Genomic DNA, 16959 nt, shown 5'->3' with positions numbered 1-16959 from the left:
CTCAGTGAATATGGGCCCTGGTCATACAGAAGCTGCATAATTTTCTTTGCCTGATACGGAAATCTGCTTCTACATTTTTTCTTTAGCTTTTAAATAATTAAGAAGAAATTCTAGTTGTATCCAGGGACTAAAATTATGTTGTGTTATTCAGCAGTATTGCACTGTACTTGTGTCCTTTTTTTTAATTCTCAGGTCGAAACGACACCTACAACTCCGCAATTTATTGATCACAATATTTATAAATGGGATATTAATGGCACTGGAAAGCTGCTGAAAGTCAAAGGAGTGATTAGCCAGCCTCGCAAAGCACAGTGTACTGACTACACCACCATCAGACAAGAAATCTACCTCTTGCAGAATACACATGCCACTCACTTCCAGTTCTCCCTCAACTGGTCACTAATCCTACCGACAGGCAACACAACACAGGTCAACAGAGCAAACTTGCGCTATTACAAATGCTATGTCAGTGAGCTTCAACGTGTGAATATTACTCCAGTTATTGTGCTGTATCACCCCACTCTTGAGGATCAGAGGCTGCCTTCAGTGTTAGAGGACAATGGGGGCTGGATGAACCCAGAAACTGTTCAGGCTTTTGTGGAATATGCCAGGTTATGTTTCAGGCAGCTGGGAAACGAAGTGAAATTTTGGATAACGATGAGTGAGCCAAATGGCATAAAACATTTATTAGGATACAAAACAAACTTCACCATGGTAGGCCACAATTTAATCAAAGCACATGCTTTAGTCTGGCATCTCTATAACAACGAGTTTCGCATGACACAAAATGGACAGGTCTCTGTTTCTCTTCATGCTGATTGGGTGGACCCAGCTGACCCTTTCTCTAGGAATGACATAGAAGCTGCTGCCAGGACTTTAGAGTTTGATATTGGTTGGTTTGCAGAGCCTATTTTTGGTAATGGGGACTACCCTTTCATCATGCGAGACTGGCAGAGCCAAAGGCAAAACGTTGGATGGCACGATTCTCATTTGCCCTACTTTACCAATGAAGAGAAGGAGCTGATACGTGGCTCTGGTGATTTTGTGGCACTGAACCACTACACAACTCACATTGTACACCTGGAAGGCCAAGCTGAAGCCCAGACTGGGTACGAGTTCAAAGTGCAGCACCTGAAAGACACTACCTGGCTGGCATCACCAGATGGAAAAGCAGTTGTGCCAGGGGGTTTACGTAAACTCTTAAGGTGGATAAAATCAAAATATGGCAATGTTCCAATCTATATCACATCGAATGGAATTGATGACGATTCACCCTCCAAAGACAAGTTACGAGTTTACTACATTCAAAGTTACATTAATGAAGTTTTGAAAGGTAAGCCATTCTGAGTCATATCTAACAAATGTACAAGTTTTGAGGGATGTTTAGTGTTTGTGCTGCCTACCATTTGGAAAAAAGTCTTTATCAGTGCTCCCATATCATTATCAGATCTTTCCTCTATATCCCATATTTTTCCTTCATTTTATAGTCATAGGATCATGCATGGCACAAGGAAGGCCATTCAGCCCATTGAGTCCATGCCAGCTCTCCATGGAGCCATCCAGTCAGTTCCAATCCCCCACTTGATCCCTGTAGATCAGCAAGTTTATTTCCTTCAAGCGGCCATCCAATTTCCTGTTGAACTCATTGATTGTCTTTGCTTCCAACACCCTTATGGGCAGCGAGTTCCAGGTCATTACCACCCGCTACATAAAAAATCTCTTCCTCATATTCCGCCTTCAATCTGTGTCCCCTACACCTTGTAATACCAGTTAATGGAAACAGTTTTTCCTTGTCTAACTTATCCAAGCCTGTCATGATCTTGTACACTTGTATTACATCTCCCTCAAATCTCCTTTGCTCAAAGGAGAACAACCAACTTTTCCAAACTAACCTTGTAATCAAAATCCCCCATTCCTGGAACCGTTCTGGTAAATCCCCTCGACAGCCTCTCAGGGACCCTCACGTCCTTCCTAAAGTGTGGTGACCAGAACTGGTGGACACAATACTTCAGTTGGAGCCTAACCAGAGCTTTATAAAGGTTCAGCATAACTTCCCTGCTGTTATACTTAATGCCTTTATTTATGAAACCCAAGATCCCATATGCTTTACCAACCACTCTCTCAATATATAATATATAATAAATAAAAACAAGAAATGCCGGAAATACTCAGCAGGTCTCACAGCATCTGTGCAGAGAGAAGCAGAGTTAACGTTTCAGGTCAGAGACCCTTCTTCAGAACTGACAAATATTAGAAATGTAAAAGGTTTTAAGCAAGTAAAGTGGGGGCGGGGCAAGAGATAACAAAGGTGAAGGTGTTGATAGGACAGGGTCACAGAGAATAACTGACCAGAAGGTCATGGAACAAAGACGAATGGTATGTTAATGGTGTGCTGAAAGACAGTGTTAGTACAGAGAGGGTGTGAATGATTGTAAAGCACAGAGCACTCCAAGTACAAACATAAAAAAACGAAACAAAACAGTGGGTAAGCACAGTGAAAACAAACTAAACAAACTGAAAAACCTAAAATAAAATAACCAAATAAAAAAGGAAAAAGAGAAAAAAAGAAAAAATAGCTAAACATAAAAATGGGGACCCGTCATGCTCTGAAATTATTGAACTCAATGTTCACTCCGTAAGGCTGTAGTGTGCCAAATCGGTAAATAAGGTGCTGTTCCTCGAGCTTGCGTTGATGTACATTGGAACACTGCAGCAATCCCAGGACAGAGATGTGAGCATGAGAGCAGGGGGGAGATGTGTTGAATTGGCCAGCAACCGGAAGCTCGGGGTCATGCTTACGGACTGAGCGGTGGTGTTCCGCAAAGTGGTCACCCAGTCTGCGTTTGGTCTCCCCAATGTAGAGGAGACCACATTGTGAGCAGCGAATACCATATACTAAATTGAAAGAAGTACAAGTAAATCGCTGCTTCACCTGAAAGGAGTGTTTGGGGCTTTGAATAGTGAGGAGAGAGGAGGTAAATGAGCAGGTATTGCACCTCCTGCGATTGCAGGGGAAGGTGACGTGGGAAAGGGGACGAGGTGGTGGGGGTAATGGAGGAGTGGACGAGGGTGTCGGGGAGGGAACGATCCCTTCGGAGTGCTGACAGGGGAAGGGAGGAGAAGCTCCATTTGGTAGTGGCATCACGCTGGATGTGGTGGAAGTGGCGGAGGATGATCCTTTGGATGTGGAGGCTGATGGGGTGGAAAGTGAGGACAAGGGGAACCCTGTCGCGGTTCTGGGAGGGAGGGGAAGGGGTGAGGGTAGAGGTGTGGGAAATGGGCCGGACATAGTTGAGGGCCCTGTCAATCACAGTGGGGGGGAATCCTCGGTTGAGGAAAAAGGAAGACACTGTCATGGAAGGTAGCATCATCAGAGCAGATGCGTCAGAGATGGAGAAACTGGGAGAATGGAATGGAGTCCAAACAGGAGGCAGGGTGTGATGAAGTGTAGTCGAGGTAGCTGTGGGAGTCGGTGGGCGTATAATGAATATTCATAGACAGCCTGTCCCCAGAGATGGAGACAGAGAAGTTGAGGAAGGGAAGGGAAGTGTCGGTGATGGACCATGTGAAGGTGAAAGAAGGGTGGAAATTAGAAGCAAAGTTAATAAAGTTTTCTAGTTCCAGGCGGGAGCAGGAAATGGCACCGATACAGTCATCAATGTACCGGAAAAAGAGTTGGGGGAGGGGGCCTGAGTAGGACTGGAACAAGGAATGTTCGACAGATCCCACAAAAAGACAGGCAGATCTAGGACCCATGCGGGTACCCATAATAAACCTTTTACTTGAAGGCAGTGAGTGGAGTTGAAGGAGAAGTTGTTTAATGTGAGAACAAGTTCAGCCAGGTGGAGGAGGGTAGTGGTGGATGGGACAAAAACAAGAAATGCTGGAATCACTCAGCAGGTCTGGCAGCATCTGTGGAAAGAGAAGCAGAGTTAACGTTTCGGGTCAGTGACCCTTCTTCTTGAGTTCCGAAGAAGGGTCACTGACCCGAAACGTTAACTCTGCTTCTCTTTCCACAGATGCTGCCAGACCTGCTGAGTGATTCCAGCATTTCTTGTTTTTGTTTCAGATTTCCAGCATCCGCAGTATTTTGCTTTTATTTTAGTGGTGGATGGGGACTGGTTGGGCCTTCCTTGTTCAAGGAAAAAGCGGAGAGCCCTCAAACCATCCTGGTGGGGGATGGAGGTGTAGAGAGCTTGGACGTCCATAGTGAAGAGGAGGTAGTTAGGGCCAGGAAACTGGAAATTGTCAAAATGACATGGGCGTCAGAAGAGTCACGGATGTAGGTGGGAAGAGAGTGGACCAGGGGAGAAAAGATAGAGTCAAGATAGAAAGAAATAAGTTCAGTGGGGCAGGAACAGGTTGAAACAATGGGTCTGCCAGGACAGTCCTGTTTGTGGATTTTGGGAAGGAGCTAGAAGCGAGCTGTCCGGGTTGCGGGACTGAGTTTGGAAGCTGTAGAGGGAAGATCTCCAGAGGAGATGAGATCAGTGACAGTGACACTCTCTCAATATGTCCTGCCACCTTCAAAATCTATGCACATGCACTCCCAGGTCCCTCTGTTCCTGCACACTCTTTAGAACTGTGCCATTGAGTATATATTTCCTCTCCCTATTCCTTCTGCAAAAATGCACCTCACACTTGTCAGTATTAAATTCCATCTGCTACCTCTCTGCCCATTCTGCTAGCCTATTTATATCCTGTTGCGGACGGTTCATATCACCCTCACTGTTTGCCACACCGCCAAGTTTGGTATCATTGGCACATTTTGAAATTCTACTCTCTATTCCAAGATCCAAGTCATTTATGTATAACAAACAAAACAGTGGGCCCAGCACTGTCTACCATCCTCCAGTCAGGAAAACCACCATTTACCAAGACTCGCTGTATATTGTCCTTAAGCCAATTTTTTTAAATCCAAGCTGACACTGACCCTCCTATTCCATGAGTCTCAATTTTGTTAAAAAGCATTTCATGTGGTACTTTATCAAACACTTCCTTAAAATCCATATAGCCAACATCCACCACATTCTCTTCATCAACCTCCTCTGTTGCTTCATCAAAAAATTCAATTCAATTAGTCAAACATGATCTCCCTTTTACAAATCCATGCTGGCTCTTCTTAATTAACTCGAACTCCTCCAAGCGTCTGTTGATTATTTTCCCTGTTTATTGTTTCTAAAACCTTACCCACCACTGATGTTAAACTGGCCTGTAGTTGGTAGGACAGTCCTTACACCCTTTCTTGAATAGGTGTCACATTTGCCACTATCCAATCATCTGGCACATCCCCCATATCCAGGGAAGATTGGCAAGCCCTTCGCTATCTCCAACCCCACTTCTCTTAGTGGCCTGGGGTGCAAGCCATCCAGATCAGGTGACTTATCTGGTGACCAGGTGACCCTAAACATAGCCAACCTGTTTAGTACCTCCCTCCTCTCAATTTTTACCCTATCCACATTGCCTCTACTCTCTCCGATTCTACCAATATTTTGTCAGATTCCACTACCTTAGTGAACACTAATACAAAGTACCAAAGCACCTCTAGCGTATATTACCATCTTTGTCCCTAATAGGCCCCACTCCACCTCTCACTACCTGCTTACGATTTACATGTTCCCTTTAATATTGACTGCTATTCTATTCTCATGTTCTCTCTTTGCCAATCTTATTTTCCTCTTCAGCTCCCCTCTCACTTTTTGTATATGGTGTGGTTCTCACTTGAAGAATTCACCTGGCATGCATCATACACCCTCTTTTTTTGTTTCATCATAATCTCTATCTCCTTCATCATTCAAGAGACCCTCTTTTTGGTTCTCTTACCTTTTGCCCTTGTTGGAATGTACCTAGCCTTTACCTGAAGCATCTCTTCCTTAAAGATAACCCATTGTTCCGATAGAGCTCTTCCTATCAGTCATTTTACCCTAGCTAGATCCCTTCTCATCCCATTGAAATTAGCCCTCTTCCAATCTAGACGTTCTACCTTATTCTGTTCCTTGCTTTTCTGTTGCATATAATACAATGATCACTCTTACCCATGTGTTCCCCAACAGACACTTGATCCACTTGGCACACCTCAGTTCCCAGCACTAGATCCAGCAATGCCTCCTTTCTAGTTAGGCTGAGAACATACTGATCAAGGAAGTTCGCCTGAACACATTTCAGAAATTCTACTCCTTCCTTAGCCTTTACTCTAAAATTATCCCAATTGATATTTGGGTAATTAATGTCCCCCAATATCAACCACAAGAATACAAGAACGTAAGAATTAGGAGCAGGAGTAGGCCATTCCCCTTGAGCCTGCTCTCCCATTTAATAAGATCATGGCTGATCTGATTGTGGCTTCAACTCCACTTTCCTGTCTGCGCCCACAACCCTTAACTGCCTTGTTGATCAAAAATCTATCTAACTCAGCCTTGAAGAACTTCAATGACCCAACCTCTACTGTACTCTGAGAAAGAGAATTCCATAGACTAATGACCATCTGAGAGAAAAATGTTCTCCTCATTTGAGCTTTAAGTGGGAGACCCCTAATTTTTAAATGTGTCCCCTAGTTCTAGACTCCCCAAAAGGCAAGTCGGTGGCGTAATGGTATTGTCACTGGGCTAGTAACCCAGAGACCTTGGGTATTGTTCTGGGGACATGGGTTCGATCCCACCACAGCAGAAGGTGGGATTAGAATTCAATTAATAAAACAAAATCTGGAATTAAAAAGCTAGTCTAACGGTGGCCATGAAACCAGTGGCGATTGTTGTAAAAACCGGTATGGTTCACTAATGTCCTTTAGGGAAGGAAATCTGCTGATCTCACCTGATCTGACCTACATGTGACTCCAGATCCACAACAATGTGATTGACTCTTACATGCCCTCTGAAATGGCCTTGCAAGCCACTCAGTTGTATCTAACCTCTACGAAGTCAATAAAAAGGAATGAAACTGGACGGACCACCCGGCATCAACCTAGGCACCGGAAACGACAATGGCAAACCCAACCCTGTCGACCCTGCAAAGTCCTCCTCACTAACATCTGGGGGCTTGTGCCAAAGTTGGGAGATCTGTCCCACAGACTAGTCAAGCAACAGCCTGACATAGTCATAATCACAGAATCATACCTGACAGACAATGTCCCAGACACTGCCATCACTATCCTCGGGTATGCCCTGTCCCACCTGCAGGACAGACCCAGCAGAGGTGGCGGCACAGTGGTATACAGGCAGGAGGGAGTTGCACTGGGAGTCCTCAACATCGACTCCGGATCCCATGAAGTCTCATGTCATCAGGTCAAACACAGGCAAGTAAACCTCCCGCAGATTACCACCTACCGCCCTCCCTCAGCTGATGACTCAGTACTCCTCCATGTTGAACAGCACTTGGAGGAAGCATTGAGGGTGGCAAGGGCGCAGAATGTTCTCTGGGTGGGGGACTTCAATGTCTATCACCAAGAGTGGCTTGGTAGCACCACTACTGTCCAAGTCCTAAAGGACATAGCTGCTAGACTGGGTCTGCGGCAGGTGGTGAGGGAAAAACATACTTGACCTCGTCCTCACCAATCTGCCTGCCACAGATGCATCTGTCCATGACAGTATTGGTAGGAGTGACCACCCCACAGTCCTTGTGGAGACAAAGTCAAGCCTTCACATTGAGGATACCGTCCATCATGTTGTGTGGCACAATCACATGCTAAATGGGATAGATTTCAAACAGATCTAGCAATGCAAAACTGGGCATCCATGAGGCACTGTGGGCCATCAACAGCAGCAGTACTGTACTCAACAACAATTTGTGACCTCATGTCCCCCACCCAACCATTACCATCAAGCCAGGAGACCAACCCTGATTCAATGAAGAGTGCAGGAGGGCATGCCAGGAGCTGCACCAGGCATTCCTCAAAATGAGGTGTCAACCTGGGTGAAGCTACAACACAGGACTACTTGCGTGCCAAACTGCGTAAGCAGCATGCGATAGACAGAGCTAAGTGATCCCATAACCAACGGATTAGATCTAAGCTCTGCAGTCCTACCACATCCAGCCGTGAATGGTGGTGGACAATTAAATAACTAACTGGAGGAGGTGGCTCCACAAATATCCCCATCCTCAATGATGGGGGAACCCAGCACGTCAGTGCGAAAGATAAGACTGAAGCATTCGCAACAATCTTCAGCCAGATGATTGATCTCTGCCTCCTCCTGAAGTCCCCAGCATCACAGATGCCAGACTTCAGCCAATTCGATTCGCTCTGCGTGATATCAAGAAACGACTGAAGGCACTGGATACTGCAAAAGCTATGCGCCCTGACAATATTCCGGCAATAGTACTGAAGACCTGTGCTCCAGAACTTGCTGCGCCCCTAGTCAAGCATTTCCAGTACAACTACAACACTGGCATCTACCCGGCAATGTGGAAAATTGCCCAGGTATGTCCTGTACACAAAAAGCAGGACAAGTCCAACCCGGCCAATTACCGCCCCATCAGTCTACTCTCAATCACCAGTAAAGTGATGAAAGGTGTGGTCGACAGTGCTATCAAGCGGCACTTGCTCAGCAATAACCTGCTCAGTGACACTCAGTTTGGGTTCTGCCAGGGCCACCCAGCTCCTGATCTCATTACAGCCTTGGTTCAAACATGGACAGAAGAGCTGAACTCAAGAGGTGAGGTGAGGTGAGAGTGATTGCCCTTGACATCAAGGCAGCATTTGACCGGGAATGGCATCAATGAGCCCTCGCAAAACTGGAGTCAATGGGAATCAGGGGGAAAACTCTCCACTGGTTGGAGTCATACGTAACGCAAAGGAAGATGGTTGTGGTTGTTGGAGGTCAATCATCTGAGCTCCAGGACATCACTGTAGGAGTTTCTCAGGTTAGTGTCCTAGGCCCAACCATCTTCAGCTGCTTCATCAATGACCTTCCTTCAATCATAAGGTCAGAAATAGGGATGTTCGCTGATGATTGCACAATGTTCAGCACCATTCGCAACCCCGATCCCCCACTATCAATGTCCTAGGGGCTACCATTGACCAGAAACTGAACTGGAGTAGCCATATAAATATTGTGGCTACAAGAGCAGATCAGAGGCTAGGAATCCTGCGGTGAGTAACTCACCTCCTGACTCCCCAAAGCCTGTCCACCATCTACAAGGCACAAATCAGGAGTGTGATGGAATACTCTCCACTTGCCTGGATGGGTGCAGCACCAACAGCAATCAAGAAGCTCAACACCATCCAGGACAAAGCAGCCCGCTTGATTGGCACCCCATCCACAAACATTCACTCCTCCACCACAGACGCACAATGGCAGCAGTGTGTACCATCTACAAGATGCACTGCAGCAACACACCAAGGCTCCTTAGACAGCGCCTTCAAAACCCGCAACCTCTACCAACTAGAAGGACAAGGACAGCAAATACATGGGAACACCACCACCTGCAAGTTCTCCTCCAAGTCACACACCATCCTGACTTGGAACTATATCACCGTTCCTTCACTGTTGCTGGGTCAAAATCCTGGAACTCCCTTCCTAACAGCACTGTGGGTGTACCTACCCGACATGGACTGCAGCGGTTCAAAAACGCAGCTCACTACCATCTTCTCAAGGGCAATTAGGGATGGGCAATAAATGCTGGCCTAGCCAGCGATGCCCACATCCCATAAATGAAAAAAAAAATCCTCTTAGCATCCACCCTGTCAACTCCCCTCAGGATCTGATATGCTTCAATAAGATTACCTCTCATTCTTCCAAACTCCAATGAATATAGGCCCAACCTGCTCAACCTTTCCTCATAAGATAACCCGTTCATCCCAGGAATCAGTCAAATGAACCTTCTCTCAACTGCTTCTAATGCAATTATATTCTTTCTATGTAAAGAGACCAAACCTGTACACAGTACTCCAGATGCGGTCTGACTAAGGCCCTGTACAGCTGTACAGTTTCCTACTTGATTCCCCTTGCAATAAACAACAACATTACATTTGCCTTCCTAATCACTTGCTGTACCTGCATACTAACTTTTTGTGATTCATGTACCAGGACATCCAGACCCCTCTGTACTGTAAAGTTTTGCAGTCTCTATTCAAATAATATACGTTTTTTTATTCTTCCTGCCAAAGTGAACAAGTTCACATTTTCCCATGTTATATTCCAATGCCAAATTTTTGACCACTCACTTAACCTATCTAAATCCCTTTGTAGACTCTTTATGTCTTCTTGACAGCTTACTTTCCTACCTATCTTTGTGTCATCAGCAAGTTTAGCAACCGTACATTTGGTCCCTTAATCCAAGTCAATGATATAGATTGTAAATGGTTACAGCCCCAGCACTGATCCCTGTGGCACTCCACTAGTAATGACTTGCCAACCCGAAAATGACCCATTTATTCCTATGCTCTGCTTCCTGTTAGCTAACCAATCCTCTATCTATGCTAATATGTTACCCCCTACACCATGAGCTCTTATTTTGTGTAGTAACCTTTGGTGTGGCACCTTATCGATTGCCTTTTGGAAATTCAAGTACACCACATCTCGGTTCACCTTTATCCGCCCTGCTTGTTACATCCTCAAAGAACTCTCATAACTCTAATAAACTCATCAAACCACTCTATAGTTCTTACACATCTCTGCTTTCCCTGCAGATTTGCTCCTCTATCTCTCTCTTACTATTTGGAGGCCTATAGAATACCTGTAGTAGCATTATCATCCCCTTTATGCTTCTCAACTCTAACCAAATGGATTCTATCCTTGCCCTCTCAACAACATCCTCCCTTTCCAACACTACAATGTCTTCCATAATCAATACTGCCACCCCACCTCCCTTTTCTCCTTCTCTGTCTTTTCTGAACACTTCGTATCCTTGTATATTAAGCGTCCAGTCCTCGCCATTTTTCCATTATTGCCACTACATCATATTCCCACACTGTTATTTGTGCTTATGGCTCACCAACCTTATTCACCATACTTTGTGCATTTACACACATGTGTAATAATCCAGTCTTTGCTTTCCTTGTAGTCCTTCTCAATTTGCTCCCATCTAATACGGAACTCTTCCCTCTCGAGTACTGTCTAACACTCTCAGATTATGCATTTTATTCCTCTTTTCTATTTTAATATGCTGGTTCCCATACCCCAGCCAAGTTAGTTTAAACCCTCCCCAATCACACTAGTGAATCTCCCTGTGAGGACTTTGGTCCCAGTCCTGTTAAGGTGCAACCTGTCCCTTTTGAATAGGTGCCTTCTGCCCCAGTCTGGTCCCAATGCCCCAAGAATCTGAAGCCCTCCCTCCTGCAGCATGCTTCAAGCAACACATTGATCCTCCCTATCTTCTTATTTCTACTCTTGATATCGCGTAACACTGGGAGTAGAAACATAGAAAATAGGAGCAGGAGTAGGCCATTCGGCCCTTCGAGCTTGCTCCGCCATTCATTATGATCATGGCTGATCATCCAACTCAGTAGCCTGTTCCCGCTTTTGCCCCATACCCTTTGATCCCTTTAGACGCAAGAGCTATATCTAACTCCTTCTTGAAAACATACAATGTTTGGCCTCAACTGCTTTCTGTGGTAACGAATTCCACAGGCTTACCACTCTCTGGGTGAAGACATTTCTCCTCAGTCCTGAATAGTTTATCCCATATCCTTAGACTATGACCCTTTATTCTGGACTCCCCCACCATCGGGAACATCCTTCCTGCATTTACCCTGTCAAGTCCTGTTAGAATTTTATAGGTTTCTATGAGATCCCCCCTCACTCTTCTGAACTCCAGCGAATATAATCCTAACCGACTCAATCTCTCCTCATACGTCAGTCCTGCCATCCCAGGAATCAGTCTGGTAAACCTTCGCTGCACTCCCTCTATAGCAAAAACATCCTTCCTTAGATAAGGAGTCCAAAACTGCACACAATATTCCAGGTGTGGCCTCACCAAGGCCCTGTATAATTGCAGCAAGACATCCCTACTCCTGTACTTGAATCCTCTCGCTATGAAGGCCAACATACCATTTGCCTTTTTTACCGCCTGTTGCATCTGCATGCTTACCTTCAGCGACTGGTATACGAGAACATCCAGGTCTTGCTGCATATTGCCCTCTCTCAGTTTATAGCCGTTCAGATAATAATCTGCCTTCCTGTGTTTGCTACCAAAGTGGATAACCTCACATTTATCCACATTATACTACATCTGCCATGCATTTGCCCACTCACTCAGCTTGTCCAAGTCACCCTTAAGCCCCTCTGCATCCACCTCACAACTCACCCTCCCACGCAGTTTTGTGTCATCTGCAAATTTGGAGATATTACATTTAGTTCCCTCCTCTAAATCATTAATGTATATTGTGACTAGCTGGGGTCCTAGCACCAATCCCTGCGGTACCCCACTAGTCACTGCCTGCCATTCGGATAAAGACCCATTTATCCCTACTCTTTGTTTCCTGTCCACCAACCAATTTTCTATCCATCGCAATACAGTACCCCCAATCCCATGTGCTTTAAATTTACATGCTAATCTCTTATGTGGGACTACCTTCGAGTTCCTACTCTTTAACTTCCTCCCTAACTCCTGAAAATCTGACCATAGGATCTCAATACTTGCCCTTACTATGTCATTCGTACCGATGTGTACCACAACCTCTGGCTCACTCACTTCATCCTACTGAATATCCTGCACCCTCTCCATGATGTCCTTTACCCTGGCACCAGGGAGGCAAAACACTATGTGGGACTCACAGTAATGGTTACAGAAATGCCTATCTGTCCCCCTGACTGTGGAATCACCGAAAACAACGGAATTTCTGCACTTTGCTGCTTCCTCCTATACGGTCCCTTGCCCATTGGTGCCATGGTCTGGATTAAAGGCCTGCTACCTGAACCGAACCTGATGGGACCTGACAACATGTGTCGGGTTTGGGTCGGGTCGGGTCGAGTTGGGTTGCTCTTCTAGGTTCAGCTTTCGGGCTCGGGTCGGGTCGGGCCTTTTGTTCTGCTGGGAAGTTGAGTTTAGTAAGTGTCAAAAGTTGAAAAGCCTGCCTGAGCTAGGAGTCTGGGATGTCAAGGAGGGAAACCCTGAGTCTGCGCAGTGAGCGTCTCTTTTGTTGCTTATCTGCACAAACTGAAAAAGTGAAAAACAGATTCGGAATCAGAAGATAGGTAAAGTGAACATTCTAGTGGTCGGGTCGGGCTCGGCTTGGGTTGGGCACAGGAAAAAATGGAAGGACTCGGGCCGGGTCGGGCTTGGGTTGGGCTCGGGTCCGATGTGGTTCTGTCGGGTTCGGGTTGGGGTTTTTCTCCTGACCTGAGCAGGGCTTTAGTCTGGACTGCACTCCTTCAAGATGTTGTCACTCCCAGCAGTCTCCAAAGCTGATTACCTGTTTGAGAGTAGCACACAGAAATTTCTTTGAGAGAAAATAATATCTCTCAAAAGAGTTGTGAATCTTTGGAATTCTCTACCCCAGAAGGTTGTGGAGGCTGCATCGTTGAATATATTTAAGGCTGTGATAGACAAATTTTTGGTCTGTCGGGGGAATCAAGGGATATGGTGAGCAGGCAGGAAAGTCGAGTTGAAGCCTAAGATAAGCCTAAGATCAGCCATGATTATACTGAGCGGCAGAGCAGGCTCGACGGGCTATATGGTCTACTCCTGCTCGTATTTCTTGTGTAGTTGTGTTCTTGTCACATCTTTGGGACGCAGCTTTGGCGGGGGCATGAAACATGCAGTAGCAGATCAGCCGCCTGTTATGCACTGTGCTTAATTTTCTTTCCCGTGACTTCAGTTGGGTGGGGCATTTAACGGCAAGGCAAGACAGTTTATAAATTTAAATTAATGCCCTTTCTCACAAATGTTTTAACCATAGTTGTGGACATCATGAAATTTATGCTATTCATTATCATTCAATTTATTTTCTAGCCTTAAAACTGGATGGAGTAAATATCTGTGGATATTTTGCTTGGGCCTTAAGAGATATTGATGAACCAAACTATGGCCTCTACAGTTCCAATCGAGCAGCTAAACTCTCTGTTGAATATTACAGGAGAATTGTGGATAATAGTGGATTTCCTACATCAAAAACCATCAGTACAAATTGCTATCAAGACATATATTCTTCTGCAGAATGTAATCCTTTGTACTTAAGAAAACAGTTACTGATTTTTGTATTCTGCACTTTCAGTGTTTTTACTGCAACTGTGTTTTTAATTATTTATTATTCTACAAAAAGATGCAGAAAATATAAGTAAAACAATCTATATAAAGAAATATAAACTTGTGAGGAAGGGGGTCATTTATCATGTAACAGCAGTGATATTTAAAGTAATGTTCTGTCTGGTCAATACTGAGCATTAGCTTTCAGTTCTAACCTTCCTTTTCTTTCTGAAAAATGTTTGACACTCCTGTCCTGAAGGCAGTGACTCAAATTTGCATTCATTCAATATTTAACATGACTGAGTCTGGACAGTGAGTGCATACTTAACCGTGGAGGAATATCACAGTTGAGCCCAATCTTGTCTTCACCCTACAGCCACACACACAAAATGAGGTCATTTTTGACTTTGTGCTTTGGGTAATAGTGAATCAGCAGCCCATTTTACCTTTTCCCTCATTTTAATTTCCATTGAAGTCAATAAAAATTGGGAAAGACGTAACATGGCCTGCTGATTCACTATTGCCCATTTTACACTACTGCACCAAGCCAAAATGACCCCACACTCTCTTCAGCACTACATAGTCAGGAGCAGGAAATCTCCTCCCTCATAGAAGGCTAACTGTGGCTTTCAAATGAACAACTTGCTTAATATCAGCTAACTCAGGACAGACTAGAGATCAAATGTGAATATCTCCTAATCTGCATGGCCCAGTAGTACAACAGGAAATGAATTTCACCAATGAGCCATTGGTCATTGGTCAACCTTTTGATCTAAAGTTTGAATTAAATTTGATGACAATTATGAATATAGTATGAAACCACTTTGAGCACAGCACAGACAGGAATGCAACTTAACCGTAAACTTTCCTCTGTAGTGCTCTGCATGGGAGCACATATCAGAAATTCGGGTGTACACCCAATTCGTGTCTCCACTTTTTCTGTCATCCATTCTTTTCAATATATGAGATACAGTGGGCCTGTGAATCAGGTGTGCTCCCAGATTTCCAATATGTGTTCCCAGTAAGGGAAGCTCCACATCAGAAGTACTAAAGACAATAACTTGCCTCTTTGCTTATTCCAAGAAAACAATGGGCTAGAAATATGGGGAGGCTGCTCTACAGAAGTGCGGTAGAGCAGATCTCCAGGCTGCCTATGAAGCCTTCTATAGATCCTGGCCCAAATTGTGGGAGTGGTGTCCTAACCATACATAGGGCGAGCTACCAGCACCAGTAAGGGAGCATCAGCAACATTTGTCCCTGGTCTTTGGACATGAGGGCTCTGGCAGATAGGGAGAAACTGTTCCCAATGGTGGAAGGGTCGAGAACCAGAGGACATTGATTTAAGGTGAATGACAAAAGAACCAAAGGCGACATGAGGAAATATTTTCTATGCAGTGTGTGATTAGGATTTGGAATGCAGTGCCTGCAAGTGTAGTGGAGGTTGATTCAATCATGGCTATCAAAAGAGAATTGGATAATTATCTGAAAAGAAGAAATTTACAGGGCGATGTGGACAGGGCTGGGGAGTGGGACGAGCTGAGTTGCTGTTGCAGAGAGCCGACACGGAATCAATGGGCCCAATGCCCTGCTTCTGTGATGTAAACATTCTATGATTCTCTAGTTCTCCCGTTACTGTATTAATCATTAGAAATGTACAGAAAGACTACCCATTCATTTAGTGCATCAACCATGCTGCAATGTGGGATAATAAGATATGAGCTTCCTTCTGAGGTTTCTCATCTGATCAGTCCTCTGTATTGGGCAGGCTGCCAAGAGTGAGCATTAACTGATTGGAGAGAGAGAAAATGAGAGCGAGTCAGCCTTGTTCACACGTAAGTGCTTTCTGGTGGCTGATTATTGAGGGAGGGTTTGAAGTAGATACATTTTTCTAGTCTGATGCCGGTGAATGAGCTGCAGTGCAGCAGAGCATCAAAGAAAGGATCAAGACATAACGCATATATCAGAAATTTACTGGGAAATATATACTGTTATATGAAAAGTGATTGGCATTCTGATGCTTGTGTAGATTCACTAGTACTCGAGAGCAAAGTCTTCAACTTTACACAAAATATTTATTTTGTTTGCTCCCATTTCAGTTTGTTTTTAAAAATGTTGGTAACAATAGTATTGTTTAGTTTAACAATCCACATCTTTACAAATGTGAGTCTATTGAGTCTGCCAATCATCTCATTTTCAGGATCTACTTCAGATTAGGTAATGAAAAGATTTTTATTCTAGGTTGTTTAGACAACTCTGCATTGTCCTGTAATGGAAAAATGTAAAACAGACATCTGCAAACAAAATTATGTTTGTCCTTTAGTATCCTTTTTCTATTGACTCCTATCAAGTGTATATTCCTGATAAATGTTACACACTTGATGGAAGTGCATTATCATTTGAAGAGACAGAGAAAACTCAGACACAGGCAGCTCTCAAAAAAGTCTGGAAACCAGGTGAAGTTTAAAGATTCTGACACCACAGGGTATCATTTTAAATAGAAATGAAAAGAGCTTAAAATTTATTTTTAGATGTGCATATTTTTGTGAGTGTTGTACAGTTTGGTTATTATTCATTGTAATGATGAGTGTGCTATTTGTAAATAAAGCATGCAGTAAATTTATCTTTGTAAAAGACGCATGTGACAAACTTTAATTACTGAAAAGTGCTCATTAATTAAAAAGTGCAGCAGCAGACATTGCCATCTGTTCTCTTAGCTAATTTCTTTGAATTGGTTATCAGGTTGCTAATTGACTTGTGACTTATGACTACTTGATTGTGCAAGGCATCCAATGTAACTATGGATTTCCCAGCAGTCATAATTTGTTTTTTAAGTATTGA

At 44.2% G+C, this 16959-nt stretch overlaps 1 protein-coding gene across 1 annotated transcript in view; it reads left to right on the top strand.

The window, feature by feature from the left end:
- kl (klotho) overlaps positions 1-14216 on the top strand; it is a 129132-nt gene extending 114916 nt beyond the window's left edge. The window contains exons 4-5 of the mRNA XM_068034407.1: positions 193-1333; positions 13888-14216. Coding sequence (XP_067890508.1) covers positions 193-1333; positions 13888-14216 — 1470 coding nt within the window. The remainder of the gene's footprint in view (positions 1-192; positions 1334-13887) is intronic.
- The last annotated feature ends 2743 nt before the right edge of the window (positions 14217-16959 follow it).

The sequence above is a fragment of the Heterodontus francisci genome, chromosome 6 (genome assembly GCF_036365525.1).
Source record: "Heterodontus francisci isolate sHetFra1 chromosome 6, sHetFra1.hap1, whole genome shotgun sequence".
NCBI classification, from domain to species: domain Eukaryota; kingdom Metazoa; phylum Chordata; class Chondrichthyes; order Heterodontiformes; family Heterodontidae; genus Heterodontus; species Heterodontus francisci.
Note: the sequence above shows the minus strand (reverse complement) of the source record. Positions and strands in the feature narration are given on the sequence as shown.